Source organism: Achroia grisella, unplaced genomic scaffold, assembly GCF_030625045.1.
Source record: "Achroia grisella isolate CSIRO2021 unplaced genomic scaffold, CSIRO_AGI_Agris_v1 utg109, whole genome shotgun sequence".
Taxonomy (NCBI): domain Eukaryota; kingdom Metazoa; phylum Arthropoda; class Insecta; order Lepidoptera; family Pyralidae; genus Achroia; species Achroia grisella.
The window spans coordinates 2,269,247-2,293,446 of NW_026712573.1; the positions used below are offsets into that span (position 1 = coordinate 2,269,247).

The 24,200-nt window shown below is 30.9% G+C and overlaps 2 protein-coding genes across 4 annotated transcripts; both read right to left on the bottom strand.

Moving 5' to 3' along the window:
* Nucleotides 1–7,459: 7,459 nt before the first annotated feature.
* Nucleotides 7,460–19,168, bottom strand: LOC131844340 (putative inorganic phosphate cotransporter). The gene is made up of 11 exons (XM_059193202.1): nucleotides 18,849–19,168; nucleotides 18,250–18,452; nucleotides 17,452–17,532; nucleotides 16,762–17,005; nucleotides 15,463–15,677; nucleotides 14,432–14,590; nucleotides 13,784–13,916; nucleotides 13,225–13,338; nucleotides 12,639–12,769; nucleotides 11,630–11,728; nucleotides 7,460–10,536 (listed from the first exon to the last, which is right to left on the bottom strand). The coding sequence occupies exons 1-11, from the start codon at nucleotides 18,943–18,945 to the stop codon at nucleotides 10,462–10,464; spliced, it is 1,551 nt and encodes a 516-aa protein (XP_059049185.1). The 5' UTR covers nucleotides 18,946–19,168; the 3' UTR covers nucleotides 7,460–10,461.
* Nucleotides 19,169–21,979: 2,811 nt separating this feature from the next.
* Nucleotides 21,980–24,178, bottom strand: LOC131844443 (transmembrane protein 19). Of its 3 annotated transcripts, none has more exons than XM_059193357.1 (5): nucleotides 23,671–24,178; nucleotides 23,339–23,587; nucleotides 22,860–23,009; nucleotides 22,449–22,769; nucleotides 21,980–22,140 (listed from the first exon to the last, which is right to left on the bottom strand). In XM_059193357.1, exons 1-5 carry the CDS (start codon nucleotides 23,834–23,836, stop codon nucleotides 21,980–21,982), a joined length of 1,047 nt encoding a protein of 348 aa, XP_059049340.1. In that variant the 5' UTR covers nucleotides 23,837–24,178. The 3 variants fall into 3 exon arrangements, with proteins under 3 accessions (XP_059049340.1, XP_059049323.1, XP_059049331.1); XM_059193340.1 differs by having other exon boundaries at nucleotides 23,447–23,602; XM_059193348.1 differs by having other exon boundaries at nucleotides 23,447–23,587; nucleotides 23,671–24,177.
* Between the last annotated feature and the right edge of the window lie 22 nt (nucleotides 24,179–24,200).

Consider the following 24,200-nt stretch of genomic DNA (forward strand, 5'->3'; position numbering starts at 1 on the left):
GGGCTCCGCTCGGCAGGCCGGGCCTTCGGGCACGCGACCATCGCACGCACAGCGGCCTCTCGCGTGCCTCCGCATTACATTAGAAGGTTTGTTTGCACGTGCTGACGGGACTACTAATCTGATTGTTTTGAAGATATCCGCTTAGATAATATCACAAGTCAAAAATATATATTTTTTGATAACTATAATGATTTTTAACTATGTAGATGTCGTGGTGTAGTGGTTGAGTTGAGATTAAATGTGGCTAACACTAAAAAAGGAGTTTGTTAATTTATATTTCTAACTAACTCTCCGGTGATGGAAATACCAGTAACAAACAAAATGTTATCAGAAATAATGCTGTAGGCTCGCTGATTACCTACTCATCCCGTAAGACTCCACCTGGTGTCCGACTGGCATATATAATATGTGCACAAGCACCAGTGAATACACCATTCTGTTATAACTCTATAATAAAGAAAATACTACCGAAAATTATTACAGTTTAGTCAATATTGATGCATAACTACAATATTTATATACGCATAGACGTATTCGAATATCTTTACATACTATGAAATCAGCATCTGCTGTCTGTTCGCTTATATCTTTTAAACTACACAACGGATTTTAATGTAGAATTTAGCAATAGCACAGAAAATATAATATTGATGCAATAATGCAAAGATTTAAGAGGACGTTTTATATCTATAATACATACACACTTGGGAAGCCTGGGCGGTTTGCTAGTAATCATCATCATTACATAGTATAAAACAAAGTCGCTGTCGCTGTCCGTCCCTATGAATGCTTAAATCTTTAAACTACGGAACGGATTTTGAAGCGCTTTTTTTAATAGATAGAGTGATTCAAGAGGAAGGAGGAAGGCACGGGTGTACATGTATAATACATGTACACCCGTGCGAAGCTGGGGTGGGTAGCTAGTATATAAATATGAATTTATTGAAAGCGGTTCCGAATTTATAAAAATATCACTTATATAACTAAAATATTCTAAACAATAGACATACTAAGTTTGAAAATAATGGACAAACGCGCTCATTTATTCAGATACGGCTAACGCTGACATCAGTTGCGACGCGGCAAGCCTCTAATGTATTGACAGTGAGCATAAATTTGTACGCGTCTGCCGCCCACATCAAAGCGGCCGGCGCGGCGCGGCGCCGAGACGCAGCCTCTTGCATATGCAAGCACTGCTCTTAGGCCACCCGCCACATCTATTCTGCATAAGATTTTATTCAAATTTCGTATTGTCTGTATTCTTTGCTAACGTCGCCGTTAGCGGGCTAATTATGACCATGTCGACCTGTTACTATTTGAACAATTTGTTGGAACTCATAGTGATGAGGGGAATGCATTACAAACTTGTAAAATTATACATTTGTTTGAAAATAGCTACAGTTTCTTGGCTATTCTTCACAGCTGAATATGCATTACGGATGAGGCGATGGAATCATAAAAAATAAGTATTCAGAAGTATATATATTATGTCTATTTTAATAGGTATTATCTATTGCTATTCTGTTTAATTGCACTTTTTGTTGGCCATATAAAATATATTACATAATATAGTATTAATCTAAAACTTGCGAAAATAATATTTATTCATTGTTCCGTGGGCCATCAAATTTGAGTTTACGAAGAGTAAGCATTTTATACATAATATATGTAATAATCTTTCACATTTAAAAAAGGTGAGGTTGATTTGAAATAACTTTAATATATATATATATATATATATTATTTTTAATTTAAAATGTAAAAATAATAATTGGGATCTGATGATTCGACTAAATTATCTATCCAAATCTTAAAAATCGGGATTTTTTTTATATTGGCCAGCCGATTCGTGTCTTAGCATGCTGTGTGAATGTATTTTTCTTAAATTTGAACGAGAAAAAAATTGTAACTTCGTAGAAACTTTTTTGTTACAAATTAGTTGGTAGGTTACATAACTAACTGTAATTTTTAAATAAAAAATCAACTGTTACAATTAACGGTCGATGTATTTTAAAACAACCGCTTTGTTTCTTTGGTTTCATCCCAAAAACCGGACAAACAATGTATTTGCTCCATTTTACTAATTTTTACAACGCAAAAATAGAGCGTTTCTTTGTTAAGTTTTTATGATATTTTTAACTACATTCTACCTTGTCAACCGTATTCTAAAGTTGTTTACTCTCAATGTACCTACAAGATACCGTTATTATTTTCATTTTTAATTTAATACCTCCTAAATTAACGTCCAATTAAGGGAATTAATAATCACGAAAAGAAGTTGGCATTTCTGATTACTTTGAATCAAATAAATTTTGAATTTAGATTTAATTTAAATATCATATATAGGTAGATGTAAACTTAAAGAAATATGTCTAATAGGGTATAAAATTTTATGTTATTAGTATTTTTCTACATATACATTCTCAGTTAGCAAGGTAGTTTCATAGAACCTAAATTTGTCTTTTAATTAATTAATTATTAATTTTAATTCAATATTTAATAATTATAAATGTAATACATGTAACTAGGTATATACATATTGTGTGTGACCAAGTGTAGGTATATAAACACAGAGAGAGCAGAAAGAAAACAAATAAAGTAGACACACAACAATTCCAAAGCTAAATCTGCCATCAATTCGACATGGTGTTGAATACGGAATTTCTTTAGAAGTGTAATTATGGTGGGTTTCCAAAAAGCCGCGTTGGTTTCGGTAGCAATAAAACTTACGTTATGAGACAAAAGGGTTTGCCATCGAGCTGCGGGCGATCTTCCCCGAACTAGTGTTGCGAACAAACAAAATGATTAGTCATGGTGCAATTTGACGGGTATTTTTATTTTAAAACTACTAATAGATATTATATACACTCGCTTCTGAAAGTAACGATTATATGTCTAGACAGGTATATCACGCGCAGCGAGTATTTATAGCGACAATCCTATAACCCATATATTATTCACTATATATACCTACTACATACCTATTTTATAGTTCTATAATTAAATAGTATACTTCAAAATGAAAATAAACACATCTACAAGCAGTGACCCACTGAATTTAATCACTGAGCAAATAACCTATAGATATAGGTACGTTTAATTTAATAAATTAGATACATTTAATTTTCAGGAGTATCTAGTTACATTCGCAACTAGACTCCATGATTTCTATAATCCTTATTACTCAATACTCAACGGTTTAATATACTGATCTGTTTAGTATAACTATGTAATATTATGTTATCTGTGGTATAACTTATTATCGATGGTCATATGTTCGATTCCTCGAACGATACAAGCATTTGTATACATGGGCATGATTGTATATTATATACACATATTTAAAAATAAAATGGATGAAGTATTTCTATCAGTTTTTTAGTACCCATAGTACAAGGTCTGCTTTTTTCGGGTTTGGAACTAGAAAGCGCTGCGTGAATTGTGCCGGCGTATTATTACTCCTAATAATAATAATAATAAAAATTAAACCGAAAATTAAGAGTTGCATACAAAACACGAAACTAAATACACCGCAGGTACCTAATACATACTGTTACAGACAACTTGTCTACCATTCTTTTTATAAACATTTGTATTATTTTGATACTTCTTTTTTATATGTTACTTTCGACTTGTTTGTGGGGCCTCTAGGGAATTATACATACCTATATATAATATACAAATTATTACTTGAATGTACGGTGAGTAGATACCAACCTGCTACGGCAAAAACGCCACACCAAATTATGTTAATTTATTTCAATGAACCATAATCGATCAGATGATCGGTTATTTGATACCTCCATACCTACCTTATATTTTTTGGTTCTCTGATGAATGAATAATGTTTTTTGCTTAGTGAGAGTGATCAGTTTCACTGGATCAGAATGAATCAATTTTTTTAAACTGATACTCGCATTACTTCTGTACTTTGATATTTAATTTCGATTATCCTACCAATTTTATCCAACCTGCGAAATAGAGTAATTCGAGTAGATCAATCTTTTTTTTTTATATATCCTATATTTTTGTTATAAATTTTCAGATTGACCTTTTACTGACTAGGAGGTAGCTATTGTACCTACATAAAACAAGAGAAGTATATAGCAAATAAGAGAGAGTAATGGGAGAAAGGTAATCAGTAGCTGTCTGTAACTATACGTCTACTACTACCTATTGACCGCGGCTTTATATGCGTACAAAGGTAGTGGATGAAATCAATTAAAAATTAACCGAAATCAAATTTAAGCTTTCTAGACTCGCTAGTTTTTGTTGTGCATTGTTAAGTCAATCTGGACAATCAATTTCATAAGTATAGATAAAAAGAAATAGCAATTTCGTCGTGAAGATAAAATATTAAACAAACCGTTATTTCTCATTGACGCAAAGGACGCAATGATAGGTGGTTTTACAAAAGAAACGTTGTTATAGGCGAACGCCATAAACACTTGGCCGTTACGCTTTGTTAGTCTTATTTGGGACATGCCTTTGGCGGCTCGTAAACTTTTTCTTGAATTTTATCGCAGATCGCTTATTGCTGTTGGCGTCCCTTCCACGGGTAAATTGACGGGTTGAGAAAGGCTGCAAAAGGACAATAGAAGCCAAAATGTTTAGCAAACACGCGGCCGAAACAGCGAAAATACTTTGTTAACAGTTAATTGCAAGGGTTCGCCAATAACAGCACCATTGTTGAGAACTCTTTTCTTTCATTACGTTTACGACGTCGCAGAAAGGTTTGGAGCAATTTTTGTATATTTTTGACTTTTTACAACTGTGAACTTTCTCAAAATATTGGACAAGAACCGTGTTTAGCAACTCCCAGTATTTATTACTCAAATTATAATCAGTTACACGATGCATTCTCGGCTGTCAGTAACGTTATATTTTCATGAATTTCATTTCATCTAATCATGAATATAGATTACCTTTGATTGCAGACATTACATTACGAAGTGTTGAATAATGTCGCACCTGCCCTTTTTTAAAGCGTTTTACAACACCGTTTAAAAATCCCTCGTAATTATACGTTAAGCGCAACTCGTTACCCGATAAATGCGTCTTCCTTGGACAAAAACACCACTCCGGGGCGAAAACAAATATTAGTCTGGCAGGGTCGTTCACACACGATAATAATTACGACGCAGCGCAGTGTCAAGATTGGCGCCGAATTTTAAGCGTTCCCTTTCGCTCAAGAACAGTAATTTACTCCAACGCTGGGCCCTTTGCACACTCGATGTTTTTTAGCTGTTCACAAAAAGACAGTCGTACATTGCATTTTTATATTTGCGAGTTTAAAAACGTGATAGTTATATTTATTTATTTACTACTAGCTATATCCACTTTATTCATCCCCTATTTGGCCCTTCCAGGTTATTTTTTGAGATATAATGTAGCCTATGCCCGACCGCGGGATACAGTCTATGTTCATTTTTAATTTCTTATGTTATGTTCTGCTATTTAGTCACAAAAAGGTAACACAAACAATTATAATATTATTATTATATGTATTCAGACTTTCATCATTTTTAGCACATATGAATTAGAATATTAAAATTAGTAGGGATAAGCTTATAGTTTTATAGTTAGCAGCATTAGACAGTTGCAACCACGAACCGGCGTAAAAACTCATGTCAAAACTTGCTATTTATACAGTTTAAAAAGAATTGAACCAAAGGATCGTAAAAAATGCTGTTACTCTTTGCAAGAATTGGCTTAACATTTAGTCTTCTGTATTTACAATACATGAAATTTATTTGTAAATCACTAAGAATTAGAAATTGCATGCCTCCTGAATATGAGGCGAACATTTGTAAATAAATTATCTATCTTTAAACTAGCAACGATACGTAGGTACAGAAATATAAAACCGTTTATAACAATTATTAGCAACTTAGTAGAGAAACCAACCCGTGTACGACAACTTAAATTTGTAAAACCGACACATAATTTATTATAACAACATGTGTTATTACGTATACGTGTTTTACATACTACATTTCTTTCACACTTCGTTTAATAATTTACTCTCGGTACGTCGTCCAATACTGAATAATAACTACTATTTTGTCTCAAAATTTATTTGCTGTTTATAAAAATACATAATTCATTTCATATATGTTAAATGAATAATGAAAATATTGCTTACAATTATTACAGGATATATATTGATATTTATCTATATTTATATATCTTTTCTACAAACTAACTTATACAATAAATAGGGTATACAATGAATGAATGATTACCACCTACAATATTTGAGAGCCGCAAAAACTGAAATATTAGTACATATATAAATCAGACTTTTATTTATAAGTACTATTATAAATACAATACAAACTTGAAAGTCGCACAGCGTGCTATAGAAAGAACTATGCTAGGAACGTCTCTGAGAAATCAAATCCCTAGCGAAGCAATTCACCAGAGCATTAAAGTCACAGGGATAGCTCAACAAAATTGCAATCAAAAATGCTTTTCACTCAATCACTGGAATAGATGAGTTTTAAAATGGAGATCGCGATTCGGTAGAACGTAGTGAGAGGCCTGCAGCTGTGTGGAGCAACGACATACGAAAGGTTGCGAGTAACAGCTGGAAGAGAAGACCAGATGGAGACCGCAAATCTGCATACGTGATGTGGGACGGCCTGCAACTAGATGCAGCAATGACATACGAAAGGTTGAGGGTAACAAGTGGAGGAGAAAGGCTAAAAATTGTGCCCAATTACATACCTTGGAATATACCAGCAAGGACAGTAGGAACTGATGATGAACGTCTTTAAAATTATTATTCCGATTTAAGACATCTTTCTTCAAGAAGAGGAGTTTTATCAGATTTTATTATTATAAACCTATATTTAATACCGTTAATTGACCATAAATAATCTGATACAAAAATAAGGTTAGGTAATGTAAATATACTTAATGAAAACATTTAAATTATAAGAGAAATAAGGCAGAGAATTTATACAAAAAAAAAATCTATTAATATCACAATGTAGTCAGTGTATCAACACAGCATACTATTTTCGTCTCAATATGACCAGAGAATTCAACTTCCGAATCGTCACTATTAATTACATTAATATTGACTACAACTGATTACTAAAAGAAGCTCTGGATTCAGGAGGAGCAGGAGATTCTTAAAAATAAATGTGCGTTGAATGTTTAATACACATATTTTATTATAATTTAATTATACCCCGTCAAATTAGTATGCGACGCTCTCTAGAGGTTACAGTGTTGGCGGCAAGTGGGTCGTGCGTATACAAAATGAGTACCTATAAATATGCCACCTTGGAGAAGTGCCGCGTACAAAGTTGATGAACTATAATAATTACATCTCATTAAAAATAAAATAATAAATAAAATTGCTTGCATAAACAAATTATAACATCGTATTAAAACCTCTTTATATCTCGGATAACAAATGATCACATAAGAATACTGTTAAAAATATATTTCTAAAGAAGCACCTTACAATTGTAGAAACAGGGGCATAGATATATATATTAATGTGATCAGTAGGTAGTATAGTGATTTAACACACTGTATCGCTATTGGACAAACTTGATTTCGAGTCGATACAAGTATAATTAATATTCGTATGTATAACTAAAGTTATATTCATAAATTGTATATCATTCACAATAATAAACTTAAGTCTATGAGTAATATAGTACCCATAGTTTGGTACTACATCGCGCTGTATAATATGTATATATAACGAATATACATGTAATACTTAACCAAGTATTAGTCGAAGTAGTACATCATTGCGAATATTATGTTTGTTGTCGGATTTGCCGTAATTAGCCCCCTTAATGTTATTTACAGCTTCAAAAGCAAGTTAGTCTCTAATTTCAATTAAGAAAACAAACAAAATTACAAAATAAAAAGTACCTAAGTAGTTCAATAAAAGAAACTTATTTATATACCGAAGTGAGGCAACATTTTCAAAATTAGAAATTTTCAATATAATTGAGATATATGTATGTAGTTAGATATATGTAGGAGTAAATAGTAAAATTACTACAGAATAATATATGTATAATATTGATATTACACTACAAGATATCAGATTTTATGTACTCAAAATAATTATCTTGACAATTGTAATTGAAAATGTTGAACAAGCTTGGCAAAAAATGTAAAATTAGGTTCACTTATTTGTTTGTATTTCATATATATGACAATCCTATAATATATAACAGTTAATTACATTATTTACAATTTGAATATTAATAGACAAATATGAGAATTTAAAAAAATACTATCATTTAACATTAATTTTCATAACCTTTGGCCACTATTTTGGCTCAAACATATTAATATAGATATTATTATCATTTCTAAAGCACCGTAGTCATGTTTCTAACTGATTCAAGCTGTAAGTATAATGCAAGCACCATACACGTATAGCAAAGAATATTATACGCAAGTAAAAAATATTTTATACTCTGTTACGAGTCATGGGCTAGTGGTTTAGAATGTGGACTTCTAAAATCCGAAACAGCATAAGTTCTGATGCACATAAATTGAAATAGACACAAAATACAGTATGTCAATTTTAATTTCTGACACTTCAGCATTGGTAAGCATTGGTACTAGGGTCGGGGAAACCATGTCGAAGCCTCGAAGTAAGGTAATACAATACTTGGGTCCTCACTCTATATGAACAAAAATAGTTGCAAACAGGTCATTTAAAGCTGTATATCTACATATTTTGAAAAGAAAAGCAAGAATATATTTTAATAATGACGTTGAGGATACAAATTTACCAATTAAAATTTCAGCGTGTGAAAACATTTTCAATTTCCTTCATGCGAACGTTGGGCTCCAAGTCGCTAGGCCCTAGGCTCTGCCTATTCTCTCTAATACTTAGTCCGGCCCTAGAGAGATACGGATTTTGCATATACTTTGAGTGTTACACTTTCATGTACAAAACTTGCTTGTACTAACTACACCGCAATAATTAAATAATAGAGAGTATATTATGTCCGACAATGGTGATATATTTATCATTTCTATGACTGGATCTTAAATCATAATTAATACCTTTATGGTTATTTATCAATCAAATTGATAGATTATTTATATCAGATTAAGATAATATGCATTTGATTCATACGATATTAACTATTAAAAACAAAAATGTATAGAAAAGTAGTATTCTTTATAGATTATATTCCTTATTTGTTAATAGATTCATATACACATGTAATAGCCAATCACCGATTTATAATATGATACCACTTTTCTTTTGCGACTTAACATTTCATTTAATTATCATAAAAACAGTTTGATTAATTAACAGTTTTTTTTAAATGAGACACATATTGTCTAGCTAAATACAAATCTGTAATCCATTGAGATCATAATCGTAAGCAGTTAATACTAATACTGGAATCATCTTTGTACGAAATATTGTTAGTCATTATAAGGTTCATATAACATTTCTATGAACCCATTGAAGTGGTCAAATTCATGAAATAAAGTTTACATTCTAATTTTTAAAATTTACAAGGAATGCTACTTGATAAGCAAATTATTATTTTGTATTTCAAATTATTATAAACAATGACAATTTTTTGTTAGTTCGACGCTGTACAATTTGAACATTAGTTGCTTAATCAAGGTAAATACAAAAAATTTGGCTAATCACTATAATACAATTTCATCAATACAAAAAATAAGGCTTAATACATAACTAGCATAGTGATCACATTTGGAAATATTAAATAATTTTACTAACAGCCATGCATAATAATAATGAGTAATATGTCATATAAGATATGATAATTTTTATATAGTACCTAATACAGTCACTTTCTCATTAAAATACAATGAGTGCTATTTATACAAAAACTTTACAACCAAATATAAATGAAGATTGACACAAAATTGAAGCTAAAAAATTTTACAAGCATACATTTTTTGTGTAGTTAACTGGAATGGTAAACAAGCTAACGGAAGCTCGAATATGGCAACATTACATCATTATATAACGGTTTTGCTATTTGTTGCCATTCCCAATGACTAACGAGTCATGCCTCTACGCATTCCATACACATAATATTATTAGATGTTAACAAGGCAAATCGCAGATTCACAGTAAAAGTATCATATTATAGTAAAATAAGAATAATAATTATATAAAATATAGATCAAACTCGTATCATACCTTGTTGTTGTTAACATACAAATACCAGCAGATAGAATAAATCTCTTTCTAGATGCTAATCACTGACATTAATTTGATCTCGTTTGCACTTAACAGTGATATTTCCAATTTTATTGGCATCGATTTTGTGATCTACTTGTACATTATATTTGGTTAAAATTATTGCATTAACTTTTACTCTTCCGTGAGAATTGTCAAATATTACCCTGGCACACGTCACGAGTCGTGATACACTACACTAGAGTATCATCGGTGACAGCTGGGCAGAAAATTGACATGTCCTATGATTCGGGGAAGAGGATGCTCTCTACTGGCGCTGATGCTGTCATGTCGTCGTTGTCAGGTCTAGACCAGTCCTGGAAACAATAACAAGGTGAATAGAAAACAGTTAAACAGTCACATTTTAGAATTTATAATATTGTAGTAGTATGAATAATCTTAACAAGAAAGAGTCTGACGGCTGAAAGCTATCACAAAAAATCGGAAAGATGATATGAAATTTAACAAGAACATAAAAAAAATCAAAAACTATTGAGAAGTTATTATATTTAAGTTATACAATATACATATTATTACATATTTCTTTTTAATACCGCTTGCTGTTTGCATATGTATGGAAAACATGAGATGATATCCTCATCTCATATGTTTTCCATACAAAAATAAAAAAATAAATATAACAATGTGTTTTAAAATCATTACATATTTTAGACATATAACCTATCCTACTTTTTTTATCGTACTTTCTATTACTGCTTTATTGTGTACTTAAGAATGAATATGAAACGACACAAGAAACTTAATTAGGACTAGTTCTAGTAACATTTACACATAACTATAATGTTTTACTTGAACAAACGACAAACTGAGACATTAGACAGAGAACAAAAGTCACAGATGTACTCTCTAGAATAGACCATTTAAAATGAAGTTGGACTGGGCATATGCTAAGGTGCAAAACAAACAAATGGAGCAAACAAGTGACTCCCTGGTATCCTAGGGACGGGACCAGAAGACAGGGTCGACAAAGAACACGATGGAAAGATGACATCAACCTGACTCTGGGACCGTTATGGAACAGGGTTGCGGAAGACAGAGCTCAGAGGAGAGAGCTGGAGGAGGCCTATGCCAAAAGGCACACAGAGTTTCTGGACATTTTGTAAAACATCAAATGTACCCCAACTTTTGGAAAAAAGGACTATTATTATATAATATGTACAACATGTATTTGGCAATTAAATTAAAATAACGAATTGTTAACAACAATACATATAAATAGGAAGGTATGGTGACACCTGAGATACAATAAAATTCTATACTAGTTCAGGTAACAGAATTATCTCTATATGTTTTAATGTATTTTAAGAGTTATGTACAACACCTAATATTAAAATAAAATATATTATTATTAAATCTACACGAGACTTAGGCAAAATTATTAAACGATACCTGTTCTTCAGTGCTGGCAAAGAATAAGTAGAACAAATTAGCAGCAAGATCAATGGCTGCAGCCAGATAAAAAACTTCACGCCATTGACCAAGAGTTTGCTGAAATAAAAAATAGTATTATTTTAACGTATATATAATAATGATAGTTTATCTGTTTGCAAAAGCGGTGTATTATTACTCCGCATATGGTACAGTCAGTTTGAAAAGTGTTTTAAAAGTTAAAGTAGGAAACATCTCTCTTTGCGAAGAACCGCCGCCAATTTTTTCAGAACAAGAATTAGGAAGTACATTGATCTGTGACTCCATTCATTGCAATACGAATAATCGTAAGAAAAGTATTAAAAAAAAGTGTAAAAAAGACAAGGTAATCTTGATTAACCTTGATTTTTTAGCTTCGGAGCTTGACTTAATCACTTATTGTCTAGTAAATATTGCCGGCGGAGTTGCACGAGTAGAATCGTTAAGTGGAAATTGTATTTTATAAAATTTTTCCTTAACGAATACGTCAGGATCTAATGCATTGCTATCTAAGTGGAGAGATCTAAAGAAAATCATTAATTGTTTAAATAGTCATGACTTTCAAACTCGCCAAGTGTCACTTTATTTGCTGACTGCATCATCAGTGATAGAAACACCGATAACAAACCAAATTAATCTGACGGTGATAAACTTGACTATCTAACAAAAAATTCTAATAAGCCCGGCAAAACCTGAGCGAGTCAGATGATGCGTTCACCACGACAACAATTAATGACCCTGACTACCCCCATCTAAAATAACAGTTATGAAGATAGGAGAGAAGAGGATTGTAAGTGAATGAGGACTGATAACTGTATTGGTAGGAGGAATGTACCAGGTATCATTGTGTTAAATTCCTGGTAAATTGTCACAATATTTACATTCTCCATCAGTGTCTCGCCTGCGTAAACCGTTAGTGCACGATTCCATTATCATCCATAAAAAATATGAAGATATATATATAATATATATAATAAACTGTTGTCTGTACCTGTTCTGTGCTAATAATGTGTCCTATAACGTAAGGCGCTAAAAAGCCACAAATGTTACTTGCTGCATTTGTGATGCCATACATAGTGCCGGCGAACTGTGGAGACAGGTCGATGTGATTCATTTGGTTTCCTGCAAGACAAACAATAGTACTTGTATGTTATTGGCTTTTTATTTATTTAAGGAATAAAATATCCTTTACATAAAAATTCTATCATTTCACACAACATATGTTGTTTCTTTAATTCTGTACTCAATTAGATCAATGATGTATGATAAATTTTATGTCCATTAGGTATTTAGACTGCGATTATTATAAGAAAATTGTTAGTAATTCAACTATGCCATTTCATGAAAATTTATGGCAATTACATATACATGGATATATAAAATAATTTGATTCAATTAATACCCACAAACCACACGTTACTAGATTTGGTATGAGAGTAAAAATGTCTTTTTTATTTATCAATTCTTATTTTACGAAAAATAATTATAAAAACAAGTTTTATAACAATTCTGATTTATCACTTATTTAGCAAAAACTAAAATAATGTAAGTAATTAAATTAAAGTAATAACACTAACCAGCATATACAGCACCACCAAAAGCAGATGTTACGCTGAGTAAGGTCATGACTAATACTCGGTCACAGCCTGCCCATGCGATGCCAAGCAGGCCTAACGCGGGAATAAAGGCCGCTGAAACAATAACATAATAACATTCATCGTCAAATTAACACAATATAATGATTTAAAGGTTATATTGTTTACATCCTGGGCACTTCTGGACAGTGCCATTAAGTCGCAAGCTAAGCAGAGTAGTTATGGTTACTAGACAACTGAGATAATTTTTTAACTTATATACCTTTTTTGTAAATATATAGGTATATAAGCAACAGCCAGACCAATATAAACACTCATACTACTCATGAATACCAATGTATGTAAAAGGGGCATTTTTAATGCCGCAGAAATAACCGCTTTCATAATCCTGGAAACAGTGGTCTAAAACAGCGAAGTTACTACGAGTGGAAAATAACAAGACACCAGAACATCTATGTCTAAATGTGATGCAAAAAGCGGAAAATGAAATTCACTATATAGTTATTCAATTTTTTTTTCATAGATATATGTACCTACTCACCAACAGTATTCCATAACTTCATACTGGTTAGTCTTGAGATCCATCCTTTCGCCAATAACCAATCGGCGAACACACTAATCAAAATACCCGCGATCCATGACGTTAGATATGGTAACGCGGAAAGTGTGGAATTCTGCAATTAATTATATCTCAATTACCATACTATATCAAAATAAACACAACATTGAACGGCTAGACCTCTTACAGCGGCATTTTCACATTTTATAAACTAAAAAAACTGAAATATATATTTCAGTTCCTTTTCATTAGAAACAATGCTAACGATCGTGAATGATATCGAAATAACAAAACTAATAAGATTAATTTTATTTGTAAACAATTTTGGATACTTACCCATATAATATTATATTGGGTACATTACATATATGATAGTTTTCAATAAGTAAACCACAATGTTATTCACAGACTACTCAAGAGCTGGGACAGTTTAAGAATAATAATTAAATGTCGCCACAATGGACAATAGATATTATAATAATAACAATAATACAAAATAAAGAAAACCAAACTAAGCATACTCTCTTTCTCTTTTTTACATACCCAACTCTCACCATATAACAGTGAGAGGACAACACTGAAATTTATTTATATTTGATATAAGTTTATTGATACTGCAATAGTACTTACAGAAATAATGTCGAAATGCAAGATATTGTTCATATAAGTTGGCAACTCAGTAAGCTGGGTGTAGAAAAGCCATGACTGGCCGCACTGTGCAATCAAAATAGCCCACAGTGGCACACATGTCAAAAATTTACACCAAGGTATTGACATTGTATGGTCCTCCTGAAATTAGAAATTAAAATTTTAATAATCATATCTCTTTCTACGTAAAATCATCAATTATAAAATCTTTTTTTCGGATTACTCTAATGCTATTGTCTGCAACTGGGCTTTATAGCTTCACCAGATGACAACGAACGAGTGCAGATGGTACTCCAAACCCGCAGAATGACTTAAGGACTTACGACTGGATAACCGCTAGGGATTCGAACGTCGACTCAGGCCGTCGTAATTTCGGTCCCCATTTGAATTAGTTTAGGGATCGATCGGAGGGGTATAAAAACAGTACAATAACATAACAAGCACAAAATTATATTATGTAATTTTCTTTTACATTTTCATGATGACGTTTGGTTACAATGAGTGCGCGTGAGGCTATTATATTTCATAGTGCCATTTGAATAGTTTTGTAACTTATAAATACTTTAGTTATATCAATTTATTACTTTTTTTATCTTTTTCACTATCCCTAATCAGTCATTGAAATATAAGCTTCTCTGTCTTTTGAGTGTGCGAATAGTGTCCACCCCAGCAGCAGGATGAAAGAAAGAAACAGTCTGAAGATTATTATGAAATCATACTATTATTAAAAAAGTTTGTGACTGGATAGACAGATAGATGAATGTTTGTTACTCTACTACTGAACAGATTTTGATGAAACTTTACAGTAATGTAACTTATACATCATAATAAGAACACATAGGCTATAATTTAAAAAGATATGTGAATTGTTAGCAGAATGATAAATATCAAGTGTGATGCTGGCAAAGTTGCGTGGGTCAGGTAGTATTAGGTACATATTGTCACTTTCTTTTAGAGGCTTACAGTTTTGTTGTTCTAATAGTTGAGTAGTTTTAATTAATTGATACACTTACCTGAGAGCCAATTGAGGAGGTAATGTACTCAATTTCTTTTGGACATATTCTTGGATGTGTCCGGGGAGTATCATACACTAGCAGCATCCATGCTATAAACCATATAACACCAAGTCCTCCAAACAGATAAAAACATAGTGGCCATCCCCCACCAAAGTCTAAGGTACAAAGCCACCCAGATATTGGTAAGGATATTACTGTTCCTATATTAGATCCTGGAAAGATAATTTAGGTCCAAATATAATACTAATAATACTTACTTACTTACTACTTAATACGGACTTAATTACAATTTTAACTTTTGTTATGAGGCATATAATTTTTCCCATTGACATGGATAATGTAATAACAATAAAGAAACTTATTATAAATTTTGTAATGACATATTGTAAATTAAATAATGTAAATTTAATATTGTAATGGATGAAAACTGTGATCGGTACAGCCTATGCTGTAAATAATATAATTGACGTAGTGGAGTAACCTGAAACAGTCATGCTCGCTATAAAGTTCAAACTTGTGGCGGCGTGGTGGGCCGGGTCGATGTGCTCCCTCAAATATGGTTGAGTACAATGATGGCTGTCTCATACGTCATACTCGTGAACGGGTGCTGCTTGTGGGGACTGGTCTGTTCAGGTTGTGAACACTGATTACATTTTTTGTTCTTTGCGATATGCATATGCTGGTGGTCACTCTATTCTCCCAAATTTGAATTTTAATAACTGTATTTATCATAAACATGTTCCACTATTATTTGAAAAAAATTACGAGCTGAGTTTCTTGTCAGTTCTTCTCATCTCGATATCATTCCGAACTGACGGTAGATTTGACATATCATAAGAGTCTGTAATAGACCTACATGAATAAAGATATTTTGAATTTGAATTTGAATTTGAATATAAAAATAACTTGAATGAAATGTGTAAAGTAAAGTGTGAGCGAGTGACTAACTGAAATCGAATAAATAACATATCCAGTTCAATAAATTGTTTAAATGCTCAATATTTTGAATTATTTACATCATAATTAATATTATTCATCACAATACATGTCATACAGGATTAGTCAGATTATCAGTTCTAGAACACACTTTCTGAAATAATATCATGCAGGATCAATTAGTTATTAGTAAAATGTTACAGTAGTAGTGGCTTAGTAAACCCTTTTAAAAGCAATCCTGTATATATTACTTATGAAAATACTATGTTATTAAGAAAGCAATATAAGATGGCAAATTCATTCCTAGAGTGATGTCTTCTACCAATCTTATTATAATTAATAAAATAAAATAAAACTTACCTGCATACACATATGCAGCAAACTTTGATCTTTCTAATGGTGGTATCCACCGAGCTAGCATAGCATGCATCGCTGGATATGTTACCCCCTCACCAAGTCCCTCCAATACTCTGACTACAATGAAAAACTTGAAGTCCACAAAGGCTGCAATTGGGCTTAATATTGTGAACAAAGCAGTTAATAAAACACCCACACCGTAAACAAGCTTCCCTCCAAATATTTCAGCTATCCTTCCACCAGGAACCTAAAATTGAGAATAAACAAACTTAGAGCTTATTACATCACCTGAATTTTTTTATTAACAATAATGGCTATTTTATTAACTTGCAGAAATATATTAAATTTATGCCAAATAAAAATTACAGTCTCCTCCTGGGACATGTCTGCTCTTCTATATTCCTATGCAAGATTAGATTTCATGACAAATCTTTGTGCAAGTATGACATAGATATAATAAACATAAATAAATCACTCAAACACAATCACATAGATAAATCACCATCAAAGTTGTTGGCAACCATTTAAAATAAAGAAGAATACATTATTATTTTCTTTGTAAAAAGACTCAAATTAATTTATAGCTTAAGTTAAAATTCCCATATTTTAAAATAAATTAATTATATTTCAGCCAATTTTGGAGTACCATAATTGGGATTTAACACTAAGTACAAACTTTAATAATTATTTTACCTGAGTTAAAACATATCCATAGAAGAATGAACCTAATATTATGCTTTGTTGTTCAGCAGTCCAATTAAAATCACCAGGTTTCTGAAAAGTATTAACAAATTAATATTATTCATTTTTATTAGGTATTTAATTAGTATACTATTATTATGTTATAAACACAAGTACCTAAATAATAACATTTCTGCTTGTTATCACTTAGTAACTCACTGACTCAGTCTTATAAATTTTGTGTACACATATATTGGAGATGAAAAAGGCCAATAGTAATTTTAAATATGATTAATTAGTATGTTCTAATGACACAACAAATCATTGGAATTAACAATATAGAACAGAACAACATACAAATCTATTGCTTAGTGCTTTGAGATTATAGTATAAAGTAAGTAGTAGTGAGAGTAAAGTAATGAAATGTACATTATAATATATATCTTTTAGGCCAAAAAGTATGTTGGAGTGACAGTTTGCACAGGTCTTAATGACAATATTTAGTTTGTCTTACTGGTCTTAATTAATTGCATGTTCTGCTATGATTATCTTGGAGTATATAAATAACTGTGTCCCATACTGAGTGGCAAAATTGGGTGAGTTTGTATACCAGTGCAAATTACTACACAAATTCTATGATAAAAAGTCCTTCTACACTTAAACTTGTAACTAGATATAAGTTACAAGTTTAAGTTTAATACTGTGATATTACCTAAATGACACCATTACAAGAAAAGAATTCCATTTCTGATTGTAATTATACAATCAATTCAAAGAATTCTTTTCTTACAAATTATAGTAGATACTCACTGAAGGTATTGTGTTGTTGGTAGGTTCTATAACTGGGCAGACATCTAGCCCTGTATCATTTGATGGTGTTGGTTGAGTAGAATTAATCATGGCCACAATAGCTACAGATAAATTCACTCTCATTGCATATACATTTGCAAATCCCAGGAATCCCATAATGCCCAATACTGTCCGGCTTTTGATCCATCCTGTTGTCTCTTCAACTATAAGAATATATATTATATAATTTAATAAACACAGTGACAGTAAAGTGGTTAGTTACACTGTGTAAACTTATTTCAACAGTGTATGAACACATTTCCTTAGGATACAATTATAAATTTCATATAACATGATAGTTTAATGAATAACTTGACAGTTATGTAAATATTTAGATTAGATTATTAAAATCATTAATAATTAATATTGACTAGAACAACAATAAAACAGAGAGAAAGAATAGCAAACAAAAGCATAATCGGTCAGAAAATTTTATAATTAAGCTAGTATAAATCTTAATAAATATTGTATGCCAAATATATGCTTTGTCTCTACTGGGTCTGGGTCCTTTATCTAAACAAATGTAGTCATCAAAATACTGATATAAGTAATGTATATACCAAGTTCGTTTTCCACGAGATTGCGTTGGCTACTTGTAACATCATTTTCTATGTCTGAATTAATTATAGGAGTTTCTTCTATTGGTAAAGACATCATAAAATCAGATGAAAAGCATTACTTGCTGACACTTGTAATCTTTCATGAAGTTGTCTGAATCAGCAATTTCTACACAATTGGTACAATAGTAAACTGTTTAACAAATAGTTTGGAAAATCTACAATCAAATTCACAGATATAAATTTTAGTATTTTGTTGCTTTATTTAATTTTAGGTGTAATATATCTAAAACAGGGAAGTAAACATTAAACAAAAGATTTATAACTTTTTTTTTTACTTTTTCACGACTCTTGTTCCGTAGGTTTTAAACATCGATAATTTAATTTTGAGATGTCGATTTTCATCGATATATTTTCCTTTTCAAAATTTGTTAATATAAAATAAAATACACATAAAACGACTATTTTTCTAATGCACTGTTGTCACAGAAATATTGACTAAAAACTTTGAAAAGATCAGCTAAATTAAAATTTCACTTTTTAGACAACTGAGTTACTTAGTACTATTTATTTAAACTAAGACTGTAATAGAAATGTATTGAGTCAAAATCTACTTAAATCTTTATCTACAATATATATAAAGAATTAGTGTTGATAATGCCTGGCCTGGCTCTACACGCACAACGGCCCGAATGAGAGGCCAATTGCGGAAAATGGAGTCCAACATACCTTAGTGTTGATACTAAATATAATATTTCATATTGCTTATATTCGGATAAATACTATTTTAGACATATAATTCGTGCCTAACATTGCGTATGTTAGCCAATTAGTGATAACTGACTACTCATTTGTAAACGACATTATTGTGTAGTTGCATACACTGCAACCATCGCCTATATACATGAACAGCATTACGGAGATGAAATTAACATATAACACACGTACCACTAATGCTTTGCAATGAAGAACGACTAAAATGTTAGGCATCTTATCCCGTAATTTCGCGCAAGAACTTCATAATAAACCAACAATATATAAAGACAAACAAATTCACTTCAGTTCAAACTCCGAGATTTCGATCTCCGTTTGAATGGAATAGAGGATTGAGAAGTACAATGAAATATTTTTTTAACAAATATTTCTTCCGAGACATTGTCGATACCGATATATATCGTTTACAATTTTTGACATCCCTAAATCTTCTATAATAAAAAAAAAACACCACAGATAAGAAAAAACAAAAAAAACTTAATTTATAGTCTTAGATGGCAGCATTGTATTATAATCCGAATGAATTTATTGTCCATAAATGAATAACGTAATATCTGGCCTCTTTAATTATAAATCATACATCATACATGCATGTACGTAATAAACTATAATTAATTATCATCATTTCTATATTTTTTAATATAAAATACAAGTAATGTAAGTAGGTAGTATTCAACAGTAATTTTTTTACTTTTTACTTTCATCAAATATGTCATAGTCATATAGTTAGGCAATTCTATTTTTGGGACACACTTAGTAATGTAGATATCAACATATAAGATTTTATTATCTCGGTCTAGTTCCGTTTCATGATGAATAATCATAATGCCATTAGCTAATAATTATTCTTTATCATTACTCTTATCTGCATTCACCGGTCAGTATCCATATATACATACTACCTTATTATATGTCAGTTAAACGATATGCGTATGCTCATTTGAAAACAACCAACAATTACTAGTAAAGTGACTACTGTGCTAATCATATAACATGTCAGGTCGACCTCCAAGCAGTCCTTGCATAAATTTCAGCATTGAAGAACTCACTGACTTGAGTTCTTCAATGCTGATCCTATCATTCTCTAATATTTTTCGTAGTTAATTTCCGCTAACCGAACAAATAGTTCACGAGCCAAGATGAACAAACACCAACAACCAATCACGGAACCGAATAATAAATGAATACTTCACAGTTAAAACAATGAATGTCACTTTTTTTTAATAACCTGTTCCATAAGTAATGTTTGCGTACATCGACCCAACATATTTTTGTAGGAATTCATATGTTAAGAAACACTGACAAAAGTGGTCAGAATAGAAGTATATACAAAAAAAAAGGAACTAAGATGAATATTTCAAATATTTATTTCCAAAAAAATAGAATTTGTCAGAGCATTGAAACCCATAAATAAAATAAGTATTTAAGTACTATTATATATAACAAATCAATAAAACTTAACAAGTTGAGTTGCATGTTAATCAGAATATGATAACCCCGATAAAACTTTATGATTAACCTAAGGTTGTCATCCATCAGACATTTCCTTGATATGTACATGTCTGGTATTGTCTGAGGACAATCAGAGAAAATGTTATCAAAGTGAATCAATTCAAAAAAAAATTGAATAGTCCAATAAAACATTAATTTTTAAACAAAGAAATTTGAACTTTTTGTATGGCGTCGACAATTTATGTGATGTTGGCTCTCCATTATATAGTGTAACTTTCCTTGTATTTATGCTAAGTTACAGTCTTATTAATAGTAGCAAGTATTAAAAACAATTTTAGATTACAATTTAAAATTTGATTAGTCATCTGAAAATTAGATGCACAAACAGTTATATTACCATCAAATTATAAAATAAAATGTTGCAACAAATAGTCAACAACTAGAAGTAAAATGAAATGAATGTTTATGAAAATGTTACATCTGTTACAAGAACATGTAGCACTACAAATTAAAACTAAACAGTCATGGACATATCACATAGCATTAATGAGTCTGTAATTAATTTCTAAACATGTTAATTTGACAATAGTTTAGTATTTTCAATATTTTATGAATATAAGTATTCTATATAAAAATAAACCTCTCACTTCTATGAAGAATTATTGAAATTAATAGAATCAGATTAAATTAATAAATTATTTATATAGATATGGAGAAATTAAGAAATGTATAAAATGATGACCATATATTAATAAATTATGATGATGGTGTATAGAAAATACTTGGAAGACCATATTAAATTAGAACATAGAAAAAATATGTTATTACATCCATATTAACATGAGCGAAATCTGGTAGTATACAAAATTAGAAATGTTTGTTAAAAAATTCGATTTAATATGAATTTATTAATACATCGGCCATAAGTATTTGCTGATAGTAGGCATAAGTAAACCCATGATAACAGTTGATATCAGATTAACACTATGATTATCCAAAATGTTTTTTCCACTGATGTGTTTTACAGAGCCACTAGAATGTGACACTATTTTTCCATTTTTATCCATACCTGCAACAAAATATTTTAGATTTAAAAGGCAGCATGTAAATTATAGTTAATTTTCGAATTTAGCCTTGACAATCTGATTTCCCCCTCCTGAGCCAAAGAATCAGGTTTGTCATGAAATTATCTCTATTTATTTATTTGGTATCATATGTTAAAAATATAGTGTGATATTTCACAATCTACAGCAAAATTCTTCACCAATTCATAAAATACTACATTCCTATGATTGTTACATGACATTTGTTTTGTGATGTGTTTTTTAATACAGTTTTTCTATATGTGTTTAATAATATTATATGTAAAATATTTACCGGAGTACTGCAATGTTGCTCCCATTAAGGAATCTATAAAGCTACCAATTAATCCACCAAAAGTGCCATATACAAGCAATGGCCACTGAGGAGGAGCATATGTTAAGATGGATCTATCTGAAAAGTACAATATGGCTATGTAATAGGATAAACCTATTATAAATCCTCCCAGTCCACTGAAAATTGTTCCCATTAAACTTATTCCTCCATTGGTTCCCTTAGGAACTCTTTTTAAAGATGTAATTAAATATGGTTCACTATTGGAAATCACAGTTCCCAATTCAGATGCCCAAGTGTCTCCATTGCAACTGGCAAATACACCTGTAAATAAATTGGTATTGAAGATTCATATAAAATATTTAATTTTACTAAAGCTATTTGCACAAATCTATAAAATTAAAACTTACATACCAAGGATACCCATGGAAAGCCATGAAGCTCTATAATCTCTTATAAAATCTATTGGTTTTTCAGATGCTCCAACATCTATTAAATACAGTAAACCTAGCTGAGTAGCCATGCCTCCATTACACAACACTTGAATCCAATTTCTTTGACCTCCTGGAATGTAAAATATACATTTATATTCCTTACATATTTAGTTAATATAAATTTTCAAATAAATGTTGTATAGTAAGTAAGCATTATTGACTGTGTGATCTAGTATGGTTGTGGGTTTGACCTCGTATGATGCAAAGACTTATATTAATGAGTGTGATTATTTGTATAGGTCAAGTTGTTTTTTATTAATACTCTGTATGTATTTACAATAAAAAAGTAAATAAATATATCTGTCAGTTGTCTAGTACCCATAACACAAGCTCTGGTTAACTTGGGACTAGATGGAGCTGTGTTAATGGTTATTATTGGATTTGCATGTAAGAACATACCTTCTTTAAATTCAGGGTCAAATTTGCGTTTCAAATGTGGTCTCAGTTTTGTTGCTTTTGATGATGAAATGAAAAACGTAAATAATACCGCAAGAAAGCAGTAATTACTTAGTGTTAAGATGAACCCCACTCCAAATCCAAGTATTGCGCCACTTAGGCTAAGGCTTTTTTTTCTATATCCAATAAAAGTAATAACCAGAGGAATAAAACAAGATGCCAACCAGCGTGCGGGTGAAATAACTACCGGTTCTGAAATAAACATTTCTGCGTTTAAAAATAATAGATATAATTTGCAACAAAACTAAACAAAAATACCAAAAATAAAATTGTACCATCAAATCCTTCATTTCTGATAATAAATTTAGAATAAATTAAATTAATAATCCACATGGACATGGATAAGGGTATCGATATTGCACATATGAGTACGGTTAAAATATGTTCATTCTTGAGAAATATTGACTTAGAATTCGTAGATTCTTTGCTAGTTTGTGACATTTTTGTTGAGTACACTTTTTCGATTCCACAATTTACTGAATAAGATATAACTACGTAATTTTCAATAACTAATAAGATTTGTGTTGTACATGTGTACTATAAATTTATATCACAGCTGACTTCTTTAATTGTAACTGGGTAATATAATTAATATTATTTTTGTTTGTTCACATCTTCAGATTTGTAAATAAATAAAATTATTTTTATCAAAAAAACAAAAATAGGTATAAAAGTGACTATTCTTGACTTGGAGCACTTGTTTTATTTGTGTAGATCTATGCAATTAAGAAATAAACACTTCGTCAAATCGTTATTGAAAATTTTATACTTCAGTCTTCGTAAAACTTTATTTCCTCATTGGTTA